The sequence below is a fragment of the Acomys russatus genome, chromosome 17 (genome assembly GCF_903995435.1).
Source record: "Acomys russatus chromosome 17, mAcoRus1.1, whole genome shotgun sequence".
NCBI lineage: Eukaryota > Metazoa > Chordata > Mammalia > Rodentia > Muridae > Acomys > Acomys russatus.
Genome location: NC_067153.1, coordinates 41,556,931 through 41,577,329, shown reverse-complemented (window position 1 = coordinate 41,577,329; position 20,399 = coordinate 41,556,931). Strand labels below are relative to the sequence as shown.

The 20,399-nt window shown below is 53.1% G+C and overlaps 1 protein-coding gene across 1 annotated transcript; it reads left to right on the top strand.

Annotated features, from left to right (window-relative positions):
• Positions 1-1,566: 1,566 nt before the first annotated feature.
• On the top strand, positions 1,567-19,666 carry Mfng (MFNG O-fucosylpeptide 3-beta-N-acetylglucosaminyltransferase). Its single transcript, XM_051159935.1, has 8 exons — positions 1,567-2,073; positions 8,786-8,834; positions 9,147-9,249; positions 11,150-11,303; positions 14,917-15,002; positions 16,656-16,821; positions 18,394-18,479; positions 19,172-19,666. The coding sequence occupies exons 1-8, from the start codon at positions 1,822-1,824 to the stop codon at positions 19,236-19,238; spliced, it is 963 nt and encodes a 320-aa protein (XP_051015892.1). The 5' UTR covers positions 1,567-1,821; the 3' UTR covers positions 19,239-19,666.
• Positions 19,667-20,399: the final 733 nt, after the last annotated feature.

Here is a 20,399-nt window from a genome sequence, read left to right as displayed (position 1 = left end):
TGGCCTGGGGCCCCTGCTCCACAACTCTCCTCTGTCCCCATCCCCAGCACTGGCGGATTCCACCTTCCAGGTGTCTGCCAGCTTGCTCAGTTCGTAGGGGACAGGGTCACATTTCCCTTGTCTCCTCCCAGAGATGCCTGCCATCTGTGCTGGCATCACCTTACTTGCCCCAGTGCCAGGTGGGGGCCCCTCAGCCCTGCCTTCCCCATCAACAGAGTGCCCTCAGGTGCAGGTCGCTGAAGCCAGCAGGACGTGAGTGACTCAAGGAGTGACCTAGAGCAAATTGTGGGTATGTGGATATCCCTGAGAGTTCCCCTGCCCTCCAAGTGAGGATGGTCACCTCCAGGGCTGGGGCACTCCTGACAGACTGGATGAGGTGCCCTTTGACAATGAGGATTTTACTTACAAAAACGTTTATTGTGTGTGCGCATGGGAGCAAGAATGCACAGCCTGTGTGTATAACTCAGGAATTGGTTCTCTCCGTCCGTTGTGTGGGTCCGGGGGAATCGAACTTGGCCTGTCAGCTTGTTAGCAAGGTATCTGCTGAGCCTTCTCACCTGCCCTGAGATCCTTTTCTTTAAGGAGTTTGCTGTGGTGACCCACATCTGTGGAGGTCAGAGGACAACTTGCAAGGAGTGGGCATCAACCTGGGAGTTGAGCTTGGGTCCTCAGGCATGATGGCAAGCACCCTTACCTGCCGAACCACCTCGCAAGTCTTCCGCATCCTTTAATAAGATGATAGTGGTACCTTGACCTAATACCACTCAGCCAGGGAGTGACCCTGTCTGGGGTCTGAACCCAGCACCAACCCTTGGCTTTACCCTGGTGGCACTGTTCTGAGGAGGTGGGCTGTGAGAGGGTTGTGGTGGGGCTGATGCCTCATAGTCCTAGTGCATCATGGGTCTTAGCAGGCCTAGATCCATCCACAGCCACCAAGCACTTCCCTGTGGTTAATTAGCATAATTAACAAGTATTGATGGAGTGTCTAGTATGTGCCAGCCACCGTACTGGGCTCTGGATAGTCGACAAGAGAGAAGAAACCCCGCCCCCCCTCCCCCGCCCCGGTAGTGTCACTAGTAAGACAATAAATATGTAAAACTACACTGTGCAGCTGGATGACAGAAAGTTGAGAGGGGTCCAGGCTTGGGGGGCTAGAAAGGAGGGCTGTTTAAATAAAGTGGACAGGGAAAACCTTGTGGTGGAAATAATATTTGTATAAAGATGGAAAGAAAGCAAGAAGCGATCTCTAGGGAGTGTGGTACGGTGGGCATGGTCCTGTGGTAGGTATAGGACTGAGGGATGGTGGGTGGTGGGGAGGGCAAGCAGGAGGGAAAATGAGCCAGGACCCAAGGCTTGGTCGACCAGGACTCTGTGAAATAATGGGTTTTGTAAGAGCCAGAGCCAGGGCTGTGACGCCTAGGAAGGCTGGAGCGGCTTCTTGCCTCATGGAGGGTTTGTGTGGCTTCAGCAGCTGGCAGGGCCCGGTGCCCCTTCTGTGGGTGGCTCCCTGCTGCTGCCTCTGGGGCTTCCCAGGCCTAGCCCCGCCCCTCGGGCTGAGGCAGGGGCGGGGTCAGGAGCTAAGCGGCCCAGCCTGGAAGGAGGGCTGAGGAGCAGGTGGCAGGCTGGTGGCCTCTGCCGGCTGGCGGGACTATAGTGGCTCAGCCTTTGGGTCTAGAGACCCAGCTCCCTTCTTTCTGGTCAGTGCCTGTCCCCGATGCCTGCTAGACTTTTGCCTATAACAGGGCCCCCGTCTGACCAGCCTCCTAACCCCAGACTGATTGGGGAGTTGGGGGCTGAACTCTCTGGGGGTTCCCGGTACCAATGTACTGCCGGGCCTTTAGGGGCCTGGCAGGAGCCCTCTTTACCCTCCTGTGCGTGGGGCTCCTGTCTCTAAGATACCAGTCAAGCTCGCTGCGGATGATGCTGGGCACGCTGAGGCTGAACCAACCGAACCCAGGGCCCCTGGAGCTGCAGCTGAGGGACATCTTCATTGCAATCAAGACTACCTGGGCTTTCCACCGCTCCCGCCTGGACCTGCTACTTGACACGTGGGTCTCCAGGACCAGGCAACAGGTGACAGGCGGGCCACTTTGAGGCCTGAGAGAGCTTCTGACTGAGGGACTCACGGGGGGCGGGGGTCTTCCTAGTGGTCTGGGGAGAAGCCTTCTGGGGGTCTCACCACTCCTCCCTCCTCTCTGCCCATGCTCCAGGGTTTCCTCAGACTCACAGGTCTACATCTGTTGGGTTTAGTGTGGGGGCCCTCAGGGTCATAGTGTTAAGAGTTGGGAGGAAGCTCTAGCTGAGAGGCACCAGCCCTAAGTAGTTGGCTACCTCAGCTGTGAGCATGGATGAGGCTGTGTGAGGCAGGGGTGTGGTGTGGATGCTGGGGAGACATTGAGGTGGGGCCTGATGGAGGTGGGGGGGGCTTCCTCTCAGTTCCTGCTCCACTGTGCTGCCCAGGATGTGAGGGCAGTGTCTAGCCTCCCGGTTTCCTGTGCTGCCATTGGGAGGCAGTGGGCGAGGCTGAGTGGGCAGGAGGTCCCGAGGGGGAGATCTGCCAGGCATATGGAATACCTGTGTGTGTGTGTGTGTGTGTGTGTGTGTGTGTGTGTGTGTGTGTGTGTATGTGTGTACCTGTGCTCACACACGGAGCTAGGTATGCTGAACACAATAATAAAAAAGCGTGGCTACTAAGTGTGGTTCCTGAAAGAAGAGCCTTTCTCCCCCCATAGTCAAGACCCTATCAACCAAAGCCATGGATGGAGGGCATTGGGGACCACCTCAGGAGGCAGAAGGGATTGCATGCACTTGTGAGCACGCATACTCTGTCCTTGATGTGGCTGCTGGCTCTGTGGGCGGAAGTGACTGAGCCCTTGGAGGGGAGGCCAAGGAGAGGTGGCACTACCTGAAGAGGATGTTTGGCTCCACCCCCACCCCCGTTTCCTGGTACAATATCCGGCACAGACACAAGTTCTTTCCCAATAGAGATCCCTGCACCCTCACAGCCCCCTCAAACCCATATAGTTATTATTTTGTTTTGTTTTTGTCTTGAAGAGAGCATAGTTCCTCTTCGGAAGCCAGCAGGGCCAGACCTCCGCACAGACCTTCCTGTTTATGGAGCTGCATCTGTGTGTACCAGGGAGCAAGACCTCACGTGGTCCCTGGCGCTTTCCTGTCTTGCTCACAGTGATAGTACCCTTACCCTGAATGAGGAAACCAAGGCCAGAAAGGCTGGCCAGTGCCTGTGGGGCAAAACACAGGGGCGGGGAATCCCTTCTGCTTCTCAACTGGGCCCCTATCTTTTGTGCCATGTCCCCAAATCAGATATGTCTGGGTTACTGGAGTGCCCTTCGTCCTAGGCCACCAGGCGAGGTGTTGGTGCCTGGCAAAGCAAGGTTGGCAGGAGAGGCCAGTGAGTTCTCCTGATCTCACTCAGGTCAAGGGGCTACCGGCAGCTTCTCTAAGGGGCTGAAGTCAGGCATCCAGCCGCTTAACCCTGCCAACCACCTGTGTGGTAGGTACTGACTTCCCATCCACAGCGAGGCAAGATGGAGATAGCAGTGGCGTTGGAACCCCAGCCAAGGAAAAAGTTCTGGAAGGATGATCAGGCGCAGAGGGAAGGAGGGAGGCAGGGAGATCCCTTCCTTACTCCTGGGCTCCTTTCTTTCCATGACCTTGTCTATGGGCTCTCAGTTTCCACATCTGCACAATACAAGTGTGTCTGGAAACAGCCCTAGCTGGTTAACTGTAGCGCTAGGCACCCGGCTGGTTAAAGGTGATGGGGTGACAGGTGGCCTTGGCTTAGTGTGCTGGGATAGACTCATGTAAGGCCTTTGTCTGGCAGAAGGGGTGGGCGGGGAAGGCTGTTTTGTGTGCTTTGAGCTTGAAGGGGCCTTTTCCCCTCTAGTCTCCTCCTGGGTGGGGGAGGCTGAGCCGGGGGAGCCGGCCTCTGCACACTCTCCCCTTCACCACAGTAGCAGAGATGGTTCCCCAGCCACTCCCTTCCCTGCCCTAGCAGGCTGGCGCTCTCTTTGTTTCCCAGTGTCTGAAGCTGTAACTATTGTCTGGGTCTCTTGCCTAAGTAAATCAAATGCAGCCTGCTGTTTGTACCCACCCTGCGCTCCCAAGAGCTAAAACCATAGGGCTTATGGTTTTAGGGCTGCTCCACCTCCCACCCCACTTCAGCGACATCCTCATTAGTCTGTCCCCTGCTCTGGACCTGAGTGACTTCTGCTACCCCACGGCCATTTGGTGGCAAAGAATTGCCAGGCAGTCAGGCAAGAAAGGCCTGACTTCTTGGCTAGCTCCCTCCGGGAGCCATGTAGCAAATAGGCAAGTAGGGTGAGAGCAGAATGGAGCACGAGGCAACGGCAGACAGCCTGGGGACCCAGGAGAAGGCTTGGGCCAGCACTGGCCTCTGGAGCAGAGAAAGACAGAGGCCAGGAGAGTGTGGAGGGTGGACAGACCACATGGAATGCAAGGGAAAGAAGAGAGACATGGTGACGCCAAGGCTCGGACCCAGCAAGCGGGAGGAGGGCACAGCTGTGTGGAAGAGGGAGGGTAGGGGCCTCACATTTTTGAAGTTGTTCATGGAATTTAGGGCCTCACATGGGCAAGAGCAGGTGCTCTATCAGTGAGCTCTGGCTCTGCCTTTTTTGGGGGGTGGTCTTTCTGCCTATGCCAGGGTTTGAGATTGAACTTATGGGCTGGGCATGCTGGGTAAGTGCTATGCCACAGGCCAGATGCTGGCCCTTGCTTGTATTTTTAGGGGCTTAGTCTTAATGCTCCTGGTTCCCTGAGTGGGGGTCAGGAGTTATGGTGACAGGGATTCGAGAGGCTGGGGACTAGCAGGAGGCCCAGCAGCAGGTGAGGAGAGGGGCTCCAGGCTCCAGGTGGTAATGCCTTGTGTGTGTGGGAGGGGTAGAGAGGAAGACACCAGGCAGAGGCCACTTGCTCCTCCCTAGAACATCCAGGGCTTGCTACTTCAGTGTGACTAACAGAAATAGACCCCAGGAAGAGGGCTCAGAAGAAATACACTGCCCACTTTCCCTGAGAGAACCAGGTGCTGGGACACTGGGGACAGATAGGATGCTATCTGATGGTGGGAGGGCCTGAGGAGAAAGTGGAATGCAAGAAGAGCACTGGAGCCCTCTGGAGTGGCTGACAAGTGTCAGGGAAGGTGCTAGAGTTGGCAATTTGAGGTTTAAAGAGCTCAGTGTATGCAGAGGGTATATCTAATGTGTTGAGGTAACTGAAAGAAATCTGAGTAGAGATGCCTCAGGGGTGGGGCAGGGAGGGCTGAGTTACAGTCACATCTGGTGACAAGGGTCAGATGTTTCTTCCTTGACCACACTTAACCTTTTTTAAAAATGTGTTTATGTGTATGGGTGTTTTTGCGGGACTGTATATCTGTGTGCTATGTGCATGCAATACCCATGGAGGCCAGAAGAGGGCATTATATTCTCCCTGGGATTGGAGTTGCCAAAGCTGTGAGTCACCATGTGGGCGCTGGCAACTGAACATGGGTCCTCTGGATGAGCAGCCAGTACTCTTTAATTGCGAATCCATCTCTCCAGTCCAGACCACACTTATCCTAAGGGAGATAGGGATGATGTTAACGAGTGGGCACAGGTGCTCTCTATCTACCTGGTCCTGAGAGAAGAGTAGGTCCGAAGGCCAAGGCAGAGTCTTGTAACAATCTATGGGAGAAACGACAGTGAGGTCTGGTCCCTTCATGCCCCACCACTGGCTTCTGGCCTCCTATACCTTGGTTCCCAGTGAGATGTAAGTATAACCTGCTATATCCTCTGTTTTGCTTTTGTTTTTGTTTTGTTTGTTTTTTGTTTTTTTTTTTTAGACAGGGTCTCTCTGTGTTAGCCTTGCCTGTCCCAGACTCACTTTGTAGACCAGGCTGGCCTCGAACTCACAGCGATCCACCTGCCTCTGCTTCCCGAGTGCTGGGATTAAAGGCGTGCGCCACCATGCCCGGCTCCCCTATATATTCTTTCTTCCCTGTCAACCCTTCCTTTCGGTCCTCTCTTCCTTACCTTATGTGAAAATCATTTTACTTATATAGCTGTTGCTCTCTCCTACTTTACAGATGGGTAAACTGAGGCTCAGGTCGAGCTGTTTTGGTCTGGGAGGGCTGGCTAGCTTGTAGTGTGAAGACATTGTGGATGAGCAAGGATCAGTGTGGCTGAAACCGTGGTCTTGGAAGGACCACAGAAGAGTTCACACAGGTGTGGGTCCAGTGGGGGATGGGGTTTCCAGAGGCCTTCAGCACGGGGGACATTGTCTCCTCAGCCCTCCCTTAGAAGTGGTTCAAAATGGTTCCAAAGGATGGCAGAGCAGCCCAATGGTCAGGGACACTACCAAGATGTTCTGGGAACACCTTTGAGATGTATGCCGTTTCAGCTGTGTCTTAGGGTTTTATTGCTGTGGAGACACCACATGACCAAACGAAGAGAACATGCCCAAGGCAGCTCTTATAAAGAAAAACATTTAATTGGGGCTGGCTTATAGTTTCAGAGGTTGAGTCCATTATCGTCATGGTGGGGAGCACAGCAGTGTGCAGGCAGACATGGTGCTGGAGGAGCTGAGAGTTCTGCATCTTGATCCACAGGCAGCAGCAGGAGACTGCATGTCACACTGGGCATGGCTTGAGCACCCTCCCACCTCCACAGTGACACACTTCCTCCAATAAGGCTACACCTCCTAATAGTGCCTCTCCCTAAGGGTCAAACATTTAAAGACATGAATCTATGGGGGCTGTTTCTATTCAAACCACCACAGGCATTTGGGGAGTTCTGCATGTCCTGTGCTAGCTCTGGGTTGGGGGGGTGACATGTTGCCTTCCTGCTGTGACTCTCTCTTGCCCACAGCCAGATTCTGGAGGGTTTGAAGCTGCCTGGTTTGGAGTTGGTATTTGGATGATTAAGAGGTTGATCCTTATCCACCTGGGAGTGGCAAGAAAGGTCCCAGTCAAGCCAGGTCACACCTATAATCCCAACACACAAAAATCCAATGCAGGGGAGTTGCCACCAGTTCCAGGCCAGTTTGGGGTTCCAGGCTAGCTTGATCTATAGTGTGAGACCTTGTTTCAGCAAATAAAATAAGAAACAGCCCAGGTTTGTGCATTGGAATCCCAGCTCAGCCCCATCTTTAGAAAGTCAGTGGGGGCTGGGCATGGAGGTGCACACCTGTAATCCCAGCACTCCGGAGGCAAAGGCAGGTAGAGCTTGTGAGTTTGAGGCCAGCCCCATCTACAAAGCAAGTGCAGGATAGCCAGTGCTACACAGAGAAACCCTGTCTCAAAAAAAAAAAAAAAAAAAAAAAAAGAAAGAAAGAAAGCCAGGCATGGTGGCACACGCCTTTAATCTCAGCACTCAGGAGGCAGCAGCAGGCAGATCAAGGCCTGCCTGAGTTCGCGGCCTGCCTGGTCTACAAAGCGAGTCTAGGACAGCCAAGACTACACAGAAAAACATGGTCTCGAAACAACAACGACAACAAAACAAACAAACAAAAAACAAAAGACAAAAGAAGAAAGAAAGAAAGAAAGTCAGTGGGGAAAAGGTGTAAGTGACCCTTCTGCACATGCTCAATCTGAGAAAACAGGATTATGCTGGTGTGGGAGGTTTCTGAGGTGCTTAGGGGCTTCTGCGGTTGTATAAGGGTTTGGTGTGGCAGCTGAGGGTTTGGGTCGGGGAAGGCCTACAGTTTGTACACTCCTATGGATTAGAGTTGGAGGGTCTTTGCTTTCTATGCTACAGTGAACACAATGACCAAGAGCAATGTGGGAGAAAAGGGTTGATTTTAGCTTGCAGTTTACAGTCCTTCATGAAGGAAGTCAGGGCAGGAACTCAGGACAGGGACCTGGAAGCCGGAGCTGAGGCAGAGGCCATGGAGGGGTGCTGCTCACTGCCTTGCTCCCAATGGCTTGCTCAGCCTGTTTTCTTATAACACCCAGGACCATCTGCCTAGAGGTGGCACCACTCACAGTGGGCTGGGCGCTCCCACATCAATTTCTTTTTGTTTGTTTTTGGAGACAGAGTTTCTCTGTGTAGCTATCCTAGACTCGCCCTGTAGATCAGGCTGGTCTTGAACTCACAGAGATCAGCCTGCCTCTGCCTCTTCAAGTACTGGGATTACAGGCATGTGTCACTGCACTGGGCCCCACATCAATTTTTTAAAAATTAAAAAAAAAGATTTATTTATTCATTCATTTTTAAAAACAGTATTCTGACTGCATGTATGCCAGAAGAGGGCACCAGATCCCAGTACAGATGGTTGTGAGCCACTATGTGGTTGCTGGGAATTGAACTCAGGACCTCTGGAAGAGCAGACAGTGCTCTTAACCACTGAGCCATCTCTCCAGGCCCTCAATTTTTACTAAATATATTCCTTATAATCTTGCCTACAGGCAATTCTGATGGAGGCATATTCTCATTTGAGGTTCCCTTAACCAGATGGCTCTAGCTTGCGTCAAGTTGACAAAAAGTAACCAGCATAGTGGCCAAGTGTGGCTGTGACATTGTGTGTGGAAGAGGGGTGATTCAGCTTAGAGTGTGCGGCCCCGGAACGCAGATGAGCTAGGCTCCTGCATCCTGGAGTTGTGTGTCCTTGAAAGCTTAGCTGTATGTGTTTATGAGGAGGGTGTGTCAGGACAGAAGTCCGCAGTGTCCATGTCCCCCTGTGTGTGGCTTAATCTGGGGCATGGCTTTGGTGGGCTGTGGATTGGGGGCTTCCCTCCGTCAACCTGTCTTGATGCCTCTTTCTCTCTCCACAGACATTTGTCTTTACTGACAGCCCAGATGAGAGCCTCCAGGAGAGACTAGGTAACTGCTTGGCTTGGCTGGGGTGGTGTTCCTCCACTGTTGGCAGGAAAAGCTGGGTTCCTGTGATGGGGCCTTTGGGTTCTCTGCCTTTGGCATTGGGACTACCTTGTGCCTAGGGACAGAGTAGGTGTGTAAGAGGTCACTGGATGAGGTCCTGAACACATGGGCCCCCATTCAATCTGCTGCCTCAGTTTCCTTGAGAGAGGGTAAGCTCTCCAGGCTCTCCGAGGGCTGGTCTCATGCTATGTTCCTAGGGGTTGGTGTTATGTGAGAGGAGCTGGGGCCGGTCCCCTGACTGCTTCTTACTTCCAGGCTCCCACCTTGTGGTCACCAACTGTTCCGCCGAACACAGCCATCCTGCTCTGTCCTGCAAGATGGCTGCAGAGTTCGATGCTTTCTTGGCCAGTGGGCTCAGGTGAGTGAGTGTTGTTATGTCACAGGGGCAGGAATGACTTTTGTCTCAGGTCATCTCTTTAACAACCGTCCCCTTCCCCCACCCCAGATGGGATCTTGTTATGTAGCTCCAAGTGCCCTGTTACTACTGCGTAGACCAGGCTAACCTTTAACTCACAGCGATCTGCCTGCCTCTGCCTCCCAAATGCTGGAACTAAAGGCACGAGACACCATGCCTGGCTTATTTTTAAAATTATACTTATTTATTTATGTGTCTGTATACATGTGTGGGTACATGTGTGCCTTGGCATTGGGTGAGGTTAGAAGACAACTTTTGGGAGTTAGTTCTATCTTTCCATTGTATTTCTGGCAGGGGCCCTTTGCCTCCTGAGTTATCTCGATTGCTTTGAATTGAAGGTTGGGCCAAAAAGTGGAGTGGTGGGCCTGAGGATATGGGTCAGTGGGTAAGATACTAGCTATGAAAACCCAAGGACCTGAGTTCAATACCCAACACCTACTCCAAAGCCATGTGCCCATGCGTGTAGCCCCAGGGCTAGGAGGTGGAGACAGGCAGGTTCCTGGGGCTTGCTGGCTAGCTAATATCCTACGCCGATGGTCCCAGTGAGAGACCCTGTCTCAGAAAGCAAGGTGGATGGACCACCCAGAGTTGGCCTCTGGCCTCTGCATGCACGCACACATATCTGTACCTAAAATACATAGACATGCATATCCCAGTACCCCTTGCCCCGACAAAAGGGAGGGACCTGGGCCCAGTGAGGGGATTCTAGGCCCCTCCTAGGGACTCACCTGTTCCCAGGCAGGGAGGTATACTACCTGAAGTCAAATCCTGTCGCTCCCTGGCTGTGTGGCTTTGAAGTCTTTGTCTTTGTATGTTCAGTAGATATCTCTTCCCTCGAGGGTACATAGTATCCTGCCTGGCCCTAAACATAGGGTTTACATTGTAGCTGCCCAGAGGAAGCACAGCTTAGAGCACAGGGTCTCAATCTGTGGATCTTGACCCCTTTACACACACCCCTTTCCCAAGGGTTGCCTATCAGATATCCTGCTTATCAGACATTTAAATAACCATTCATAACAGTCGCAACATTACAGCTATGAGGTCGCAACGAAAATAATTGTATGGCTGGGGGCAGGTCACCACAACACGCAGAGCTGTATTAAAGGGTCCCAGTATTAGGAAGTTTGAGAACCACTGGTTTAGAGTAAGCATTGGAGAAACCAGGATTGTCAGTCATGGGCGTTTATTTTCTTTAGGGGAAGGACACGCGGAATGCCAGCGAAAGTGGTCAGTTAACCAGGGGACCCTTTGCTGTTCTATTAGGAGCCAGGCTCCACCTGAATCCCCCAGTATTCTGAGCGTTGTTCAGGCTCTAGTGCCTGGGCTTTGCTTCTCAGTGACTAGAACCAATGCCTAGGAAAGAGAACCCACGTGATTTTTATCCTCCACCAATAGAATCCAGCCTTTCCGCTTATCCGGCTCCTTCCTCTAGGCTCTAGCCCAGAGCTCTGTTTATCAACCAATAGAATTCATCCTTACTGGGAAGCTTTGCCACCTTGCTAGGGAGTTTCTGCTTTGTTGTAATAATTGTCACATGGTAACCATGCTCCAATTAAAAAAAAATTTTTTTTTTTTTTTACTATGTTTCAATGTGTAAGAAGAATAAATCATGAAGTCAGTCTATGGAAGTTTTTGACCCAGTGCCTAAAAGATAGGACTGACTCCAAGTTTCGCTCTTCACGTGGGGTGGATCGCATCATTTCCCCGCAGGCCCTGAGGCTTGAGGGGGTGGGGTGGGGAAGTCCCCAACAGCTGCTACCTGACTCATAGCTTTTAGCTGTTGACTGTGGGGACCTAGGAACACAGCATTTCCACAAGTTCACTGTGGCCCCCGTCCCCACAGCTGGTTCTGCCATGTGGATGACGACAACTACGTCAACCCCAGGGCGCTGCTACAGCTTCTGAGAACATTCCCGCAGGATGGTGATGTCTACGTGGGCAAGCCCAGCCTGAACCGGCCCATCCACGCCTCTGAGGTGCTATCAAAAAACCGCACGGTCTGTCCCTTCCTCCTCTTTCAGCTGGCTGTTGGTCTCTGGGGGTGGGTGGGGGAAGGTGGGGGTGGGGTGGGCCAATACTAGGACTTACGGGAGGTGGGGGCCTCCGTCATCGAGGCTTAGCTTGGCAAGGAGGCCCTCTGGGCTTTCCTGACTCTATGACCAAACTCCCTGCCACCTGGTGTCAACTATAGATTTATACAGGATTTTTTTTTTTTTTTTTTTAAGATTTATATATTATGTACACAGTGCTCTGCCTGCATGTACACCTGCACACCAGAAGAGGGCACCAGATCTCATTATAGATGGTTGTGAACCACCATATAATTGCTGGGAATTGAATTCAGAACCTTTGGGAAAACAGACAGTGCTCTTAACCTCTGAGCCAACTCTCCAGCCCTGTACAGGATCTTAAAACATCACAGTTCTGGTATTGGGATGGAGTTCAGTCAGCAGAGTGCTTACCTAACATGTACAAAGCCCTAGGTTTGATCCCCAGCACTGCGGAACTCAGGCATTGTGGTGCATGCCTGTAATTCCACCACTTGGGGAGGTTGAGGCAGCTGGCCACTGGTTCAAAAGCAACCTGGATTACATCGTGGATTCCCAGGACAGCGTGAAAAATCCCGAAGTATTGCTGGGCCAGGAAATACATCGTAGTTGCTCAGGGCTGTAGACCAACCCTGGCATGTGGCTGTCTTCCTAATTTCTTCACTATGCAGCCACTGAAGTCTGGACACCCGGGGCTAGGGGCACCAGAACCAGCTTCACACAGACCCAAGACACAGTCATAGGATGGTCAGGCTAGAAAACCAATGGGGGAAAAAAAAAAAAGAAAACCAATGAAAGAACCTGGCTTGGTGGTACACACCTGTAATCCCAGCGCTTAGGGCATCAGAGGCAGGCAGATCTCTGTGAGTTTGAGGCTAACCTGGTCCAGGAGAATCCTTGTCTCGAAAAACCAAAAAACCAAGCCAAAAAAAAAAAAAAAGAAAACAAATAAAACCCAGGACAGCTGGGACGTGCCTCCATTAGACTTCAAATAAATAATGAGGGTTTGCCTGTGTCCCTCAAATTGCATGGTTCTTTCCTGCCCCCAACACTGCCTGTGTTCTGGAGCTTGGGTAGTAGCCCCCTAGGGCAGGGGAAGGCAGGGAGGGGGCCCTGCTGGGAGCAGGATCTGCTGCTTAAGGCCTCCCCTCCCTCCCCAGGCCACCATCTGCTACTCTGGGGAAATTGGATCCTTAATTATCAGCAGCTCGTCAGCCGCTGAGCCCTAATTAAATCCTCGTGGGCCCCAGGGTGTGTGTGCACATGCCACTCCAGGTGAGCTGAGGGGTGTCCTGGGCTTCCACCCTGACCTCCCGCCTAGCTTGGGCCACTCTGCCTCCATGCCCGAGGACTCCAATTTGGAACGTGACCCCTGGCGTTCATAGGCCAGTCCTGTCACTCCTGGCTTGGTGACCCTGATTGAAGTTAGTCAATCTCCCTGTGCCTCAGTGGGGCAGGTGATAACAGCCCTCACTCACAGGGTGATTGTGAGTGTAAGAATCAGGTGGGGTCATCTGCCAGAGTCCCTGGATGAATATTATGGGGTTCATTTCTTAGCCATGCCTTGGCTGGCCAGTTCAATGCCTGACTGGGTACATCCGGACCTTGTGCCCCACTGTCCTAGCTTGCTTTCAATTGCTGTCATAAACACCATGACCAAAATTGGCTTGGGGGAGGAAAGTTGTTGTTTGTTTGTTTGTTTGTTTTTTTGACTATGCATTCCAATCGCATTCCATCACTGAGGGAAGTCAAGGCAGGGACCCACGGAGGAGTGCTTCTTACTGGCTTGCTCCTCATAGCTTGCCTAGCTTTCTTCCTTATACAACCCAGGACCCATATACAACCCATAGTGGGCTGGTGGCCCACCCTGTGGGCTACGTGGCCCTCCCACATTAATCATCAATCAATAAGATGCCTCACACACTTGCTTACAAGCCAGCCTGATGGAAGCATTGTCTCAGTCCAGGGTCCCTCTTCCCAGGTGTCTCTAATGTGCTGTGTCAAACTGACAGAAATGAACCAGCTCACCCATTCACAACGATGCTGTCCTTGGCATGTATCACTAAAGGGATGTCCTTCACCCCCTATTCTGTCTTGGAAGTGTTCCGGAATCCCAGAGTGCCCAGGCCAGTGCAGAGCCTGGAGGCTCTCCAGGGTGGACAGCAAAGGCAAAAGATCCCTGGTGTAGCATCGGTTCCTGCTCTGCACTCTGAGGCAGGTGACTTCAGTCCATGCCTCGGTCAGCATGCTTGGGGTACAGCCCTTAGCACAGGGGCAGACACAGGGATTGCTTGCCCTTTAAGCCTGTGGTTACTGTAATTACACAGGCATGGAAGCCACATACTTGTTAAGCTTAATAAAGCGCAAACTTATTGAGCACTTCCTGAATGCTGGGGTCCTCAAGGGACATTCATTCTGCCTCTTGGAGCCCCGAACTTTCTCTAAAGGACATTTGTGGAAGTAAGTTAGAAAGGAGAGATGATGACAGAACTGGGGCATCTGTGCTCCCAGGCGTAACTTGTGGGCCCTGGAAGTGGCTCCCTCGAGGTCCCCCACTCAGGCAGTGGACCAGGATGGAGGCTTGGGTGTCCTCATTATCTGCTCAGGGGTCTTCCCACAGCAGCAGCATAGGGGAAAGCTCAGCCCAGTGCAATATGCTTTTATGAAGCACCGACTGAGGACTTGGGAGGAGGTATGGGGGTTAGTGTTAGGTCAAGAGATGGGATGGGAGAAGGAAAACATTCTCCAAAAGGCTTGGAGAACCCACAGGTGAATTCAGGGTCCTCCCAGGAGAGCCTGGAAGAGGCCTGGGCTGAAGTGATGGCGAATGATGGAAGGGGTGCTCCCCGTTACTGGGATGGCGATGTCAAGGGGCTGCCTGCCCACAAGGTGCTCCCAAGAGCATCCCCTTCTTTACTCCAGGGGTGGATTCGTGCTCCCCATCTGTAGAAAAGCTTTCAGCCTTAGGATTTGGGATGGGGAAAGCGAGAGCAGGAGGCGTGCTGTAGGAGGGATCAGGGAATACTGCTCTTCAGGCTGGTGACCCTGTGTAGAGGCTTCTCCTATACAGTCTATCTTGAGCACTCTAGGAAGGGCTCTGATTGGCTGGCTTAAGTCATGTGCCTATTTCTGGGTCAAGGGGCCTTGGAAGCCCTGGGCTTCATTCTACTGGACCACCTCTGTAACCTAGTGGAGCAGATGCCAGGTTCCCCCCTCAAAGGAAGAGGGTAAAATGGCACATGTCTCCCTACCACTACCACCCCTAAGATCCCTGTCCTGCAGGGGCCTACAGGGATGTCTCAGCCAAATACCTCCTCTTCAAGGAAGCCATACTCTGGCTGGGTTTAGGGCTCCCCTGTGGCCTCAGGACTCATAATTAGTGTGTGACTTAGGGCCTGGCTCCCTGTCTGTGAAGTGGGTCGGCTAAGTCCAGGCTTCAGCCTCCGGTGAGGTGTGAAGTACAGAGCGTCAGGGTCATGATGGCTGGGGCGTGAGGGGTGGTCTGGCTGGTGTCCTCTTAGTTCCCTGGGTTCACTCCACATCTCTGTCATCCTCTTTCTAGAGGCTGGTGCGGTTCTGGTTCGCCACAGGAGGTGCTGGCTTCTGCATCAATCGCCAACTGGCTTTGAAGATGGTGCCATGGGCCAGGTATGCAGAGGCCCAGGGGTGGGGGTGGGGGGGCATGGGGGGGTGCTGTGGTGATCGTGAGGAGCTGTGGTGAATGTGAAGGACATTTAAGGCAGGTGGGCAAGAGGGTACCCAGGGGAAACTGCATCTTTTTCAGTTATGTTAGGGCAGCCCGGGTCGGTGGGAAACATTTCTGTTGACTTTTAGGGAGTGTCATTCAGTACACTCTGCCTTAGTTTCCCCATCTGTAAGTAGAACCAAAATATAGTGGCCAAAGGCTTTGTAAGGGCTTAGTGGGAAAATGTCTGGGTATGGCAGGTGTCCTTGGCAGCCCTTTCCTCACCTTCTGATAGCTGATATCATGGGGGTCAAGCATAGGAACCCTTGGAGATGGGGAGAGGGGCTATTGACCGGGGACAGGAAGGAAGGCTTCCTGGAAGAGGTGTCCTTTTTTGTCTGAGACATCCCTGTAGTTCCCCCCACTCTTACCCCAGGAGAAGGGTCTGGGAATGTGAGGGAGTGGATACTGCCATTCCGAAAGTGGCTGAGCCCTGCCCTTTACCAGGCTGGCTTCAGTGCCCAGGAGCTTGCATGGATCTTTGCCCTGAGTTAGGCTGCACTTCTCTAGGGGGACCGTAAGAGGAGGGAGGGCAGTGCCACTTCCAGAATCCTCGTGAGAGGTTGGCAAGCCGTAGGTTACCCAGGTTCAAGGTCACACAGCTGCTCGGCCACTATCCATGTCTGCCTTTCCTTGCCTGCGGAGGGAGAGTTTCTCAGAAGATTCAGAGTGTCAGAAGGCATGCTGTCCCTAGGGCCAGCCCAGAGCAGGCATGCACCTGTGACCAAAGGTCGTCTCTGTGGCTAGGTTGAGCCATGTGCTCTGTCCACCTCTGTGGTACCGTCCCCATCTACATGTGCTGCTGGGGAATCCCAGCCTGGATTTCTGTGCCCATCCTACCCATGGCCAGACACCCTGGGAAAGGAGATTGATGGCCCTGGGCAGTCAGGAGATGTTCCCAAGGACACTGGTTGATGCCACAGAAAGCCTGCTGCTGCCTCTGGGAAGTCCATCTTTTCTTTCCCCACCCCAAAACACGTGCTTTCCTCTCACTTGGCCTCAGTACCCCAATCTGTGTGGCAGGAAGGGAGGAAGTGCCTCTTTCTCATGTCTGGGTCCCTAATGAGGTACAAGTGGCCGGGGGTGTCAAGCTCAGCTGTGAGCCGATCAGTGAAAGAATGAGAGGAAGCCAGGTGGTAGTGGTGCACGCCTTTAATCCCAGCACTCAGGAGGCAGAGGCAGGAAGATCTCTGTAAGTTCGAGACCAGCCTGGTCTACAAAGTGAGTCCAAGACAGCCAAGGCTACACAGAGAAGTCCTGTCTTGAAAACTGCACCCCCCCCCCAAAAAAAGGAAAAAAGAATTAGAGGAAAGGGGGAGAAGAGAGGATGTATTTAGCAGGATTCCCCACCATTCCCGGGGGCGGGGGGGGGGGGGAGGGCGACCCTGGGGAGGCAGGGCTGTTGTTAGCCTATTTCTCAGAGGAGGAGTCTGAGACTTCCCAGGTTCTGGACTTGCCCAGTGTGCTGGCCTGCGTGCAGGCCCTGCTGGGAGGCGGGAGGGGGCGCAGGTGTGCAGGGCCTGGGTCAGTGGCCACCGCCCAGCTCTGTCTTTCAGCGGCTCCCATTTCATGGACACTTCAGCTCTCATCCGCCTCCCTGATGACTGCACGGTGGGCTACATCATTGAGTGCAAGCTGAGGGGCCGCCTGCAGTCCAGCCCCCTTTTCCACTCACACTTGGAGACCCTGCAGCTCCTGGGGGCTGCCCAGCTTCTGGAGCAGGTGAGCCAGGGACGGGAAAGAGAGTCCCTCCCAGAGGAAGGTTGGGGTACTTGAAATCAAACTGGGGAAACAGAGGCCCTGGGAGGCAGCATACCCCTCCCAGACAGTGGCTCCAGCCTCCTATGAGGACTTCCCAGGCATGGGTGCTGCCCCCAGGCTCCCCCTTCCTCCCTCCCTGTTTCTCTTTCTACCTTGAATCCTCCACCCTCCACACTGACCCCATGAGCAGCAGGCCGCTGGAAAAACCAAGTGGCTCTCCTGACTCCTGCCTGGAGTCCCCTCCAAGCCCTGCCTGACTAGAAGGTCTGAGAATCTTTTGCCCCGCAGAGTCAGAATTTGAGGTACACGTGACAGAAACTCATATGAAGCTGAGTAACGAGGAGAGACAGGGCCTGGTGTTCAGTAGGGTCTATCTCCTGTCCCAACTACACTGTTCTTTGCTGCCTTGTCCTCAGGTGACTCAGTCCTTGGGGAGACAGGATCGCAGCTTAGCATCTATCAACACTATGGAGAGAGGGTCCTCTGACCCTCCCAGCTGACCCTCAGATCCCATGGTCTGATGACCTAGTTTGGGTCAATGCCTGGAGTCAGTTGATTGGCTAGGCAGGGAACCAGCATGTGGGACCCACCCATTAGGAAGCCAGGAAAGGGGGGACACATTTGCAGTATCCCAAAGCAGGCACCTAACTGTCATAGCTTTTTAGACACACCTGGCAGCCTGAGGGGCCTTTCTCTCTTCGCTTTCTGTTTCTGCCAGTTGTCATATGGTAACCACATAGGCCTCCTTTGGTATCTACAGGGACTACTTCCAGAGCCCAGGGGATCCCCAAACCCTCAGCTGCAGTCCCTTATGTGAAGGGCCTCAGTGTTTGGCGTAGTCCATACCCCTCCTCCACACACATTAAATCAGCTCTGGGTTATTTTCCATTCCTAATAGGATAGAAAGAGCCAGTAAAATATCATGCTGTGTTGTTTAGGGAATAAATGAGAAAGGGGGAAAAAAGTGCACAGCACAGTTGCACTCACTGAGATATTTTCAACCCATGCTTGGCCAGATCCACAGCTATGGAAGCTGCAGATACAGAGGGCTGACTATAGGGCTGGGGTATAGCTTAGTAGGTAGAGCGCTTATGCAGTGTGTGCGTGAAGCCTCGAGTTTGATCCCTAGATCTTCAGAAACCAGGTCTGGTGGTGCAGACCTCTGATCCCAGCACTCTGGGATCAGCACTCTGAAGACTGAGTGCAAGTATTATCCCCATCCTATAGGTGGGAAAACTGAAACTCAGAAAACTAAGCTAATTGCAGCACACATCCTGTATAGCCAGAGTGTGATTTTGAGCCCTGGCGGTCACCAGGTCATCAGTCTTTAGGCATGGCATGTGTCTGCTTCTTAGCTGAAGTCTATATGCCATGTCTTCCTGACATGGTACAGTCCAGGCTCCAGGTAGAGGGACTAGCCAAGGCCTGCATGGGGCCATGGAAAGCTCCCAGCGAGTCCAGTGTCTTCTCTACTTGTCCCCTTGTGGACCTCCCTGGTAGGACATCCCCTAATACCCTCTCATCTTTCCGCAGGTCACCCTCAGCTATGGTGTATTTGAGGGGAAATTGAATGTTATCAAGCTACAGGGCCCCTTCTCCCATGAAGAGGACCCCTCCAGGTAGGTGTGGGGCCAAGACTGCAGGGTGGGGGTGGGGACTTAGCCCTGGTACCCCAAGATGGAGGAGCTTTGAGGGAGATTATTGCCACAGATCATGGTGGCCGAGCACACAGAGTGGGAGCAGAGAGAACAGGCTTAAGTTCCCATTGGGCTACTTCCTGTGTGACCTTAGGTAAGTGTCTTGTTCTCTCTGGGCTTCAGACTCTCTGTTGATAGCACTGGGGGCTCACGGCTTTCCCAAGAGCTCTAGGGCCAGGGATGTGGTAAGTGCAGCCCTGTTTCAAGGACTTAGAATTTGGCTTGGTGTAGGAAAGAAATGCAAAGTTCCTAGAGGAAAGGCACTACCTCTTAATGGAGTGAGCTGCCCGTCAGCGGAGGCATGCAAGCCATGGCCTCACTGTTAGTTGATGCCAGATTCTCTGTGAGCCTGAAGATTCCAGAACTCAGCCAGGGGACTCTCTGTGTCTCCTCTGGCTTTCAAGGCATCTCGAAGGAGAGGTTCTCAAACCAGGGGTGGTTTTGCCAACGACTTTCTGGAGACAGTTCTGATTGCTCCATCCTGGAGGTGCTAGCCACTGTCCTGCCAGGCATGGGATAGCTCTACATGACACAGTTACCTGGGCCGAGTGTTCACAGTGCCCGTGGGTCAGTGAGGTTGTGGTAACTGTCTCTCCTTGATGGTCTCTCTGCAGATTTCGCTCCCTCCATTGTCTCCTCTACCCGGACACGCCCTGGTGTCCACTGCTGATGGCACCATGAGCTCTGACCTTCCTCAGAGGTTGATGGATGCTTCTGCACCACCACTTCCTGACCTCCTAAGCAGTCCTGAGGGCTCCTGGTCCAGTGCCCACTGGCAGATGGTCCCTGGAAGGGCCTCCAGAGGACAGGAAAGGCCAGGATCTGGACAGTGGTTTGTGTTGAAGGTGTCTTGGGCCCAGAGACCTGGTCACACCACAGAGGCTTCGGGGACATTTGAGTTGGTGTCAGGAGAGGGGATCAGGGACCTCACCCTCCTGAGAGTGGCATGTGCCCTGACTGGGGTCTGGCCTCTGGCCTCAGTCATTCCTTGGGGACCAGGGCATTGGGACAAAATCAAGATCTGTGATCTTCAGCAGTGGAGCTGGTCTCAGCTGCTCCTGGCTCTTCTCCCCTGGCCAAGGGACCTAGACTTTGGAGGCTCAGCAGGCACAGATGGGTTGTGCTGGGTCCCTGCCGATTGCGACTGACCTTTGGTTCACTGACCCGGCCTTCTTTGTGGTGAGGAGCTACAACATGGCCCAGCGGGAACTGAGCAAAGCCAATAGAGAGGTTTCTGGTGTGTGTATGTTTCACAGTCCAAGACCCTGTCTTCCTACAGTGAACGTGGGGTGATGGCTGGATCTGGGGAAGCTACCTTGGCACCAGAAAAAAAGGTCAAGACAATCACCTGAAGGTGTTCTCTCTAACACCTGATCTGTAAGAAATTAAACCTTTATTTAAGTCTCTGTCTGGCCAGCTTCTTGCTATGGGTGGCCAGTGTTCCTGGCTGGAACGGGGTCTCTGATCCATGGTGATGGCCACATTTGGTGGTGGGATGTGGGGCACTGCTCAGGACCTGGTGTGGGGAGAGAGAGAGATGGCTTGGTGGATGAGGACTATGAGGGGTGTGTGTGTGTGTGTGTGTGTGTGTGTGTGTGTGTGTGTGTGTGTGTGTGAGAGAGAGAGAGAGAGATGCAGTGTAAGAATGTGCACGTATGATGGGGATGTATTTGTGGGTGTGACATACCCCTGTGTGGTTATGTGAATCACAGTGCTGGGATCCCTGTCTCCTTTCCCTGCCCCTAGGGGATGGATTGGGCACCCACTCGGTATCTAGGAAGTCAGCCTGTAACTCTGAGATGGGGATTTGCCTTGGGGGTCAAGTTAAAGGTGATAGAATCC

Bases quoted from the DNA above. Each gene is read 5' to 3' on its own strand.
- Mfng (XM_051159935.1), top strand. From the start codon at position 1,822: ATGTACTGCCGGGCCTTTAGGGGCCTGGCAGGAGCCCTCTTTACCCTC. The intron at 8,835-9,146 runs GTAACTGCTTGG...TCTTACTTCCAG, and splicing joins GAGCCTCCAGGAGAGACTAG to GCTCCCACCTTGTGGTCACC. The intron at 11,304-14,916 runs GTCTGTCCCTTC...TCCTCTTTCTAG, and splicing joins TGCTATCAAAAAACCGCACG to AGGCTGGTGCGGTTCTGGTT.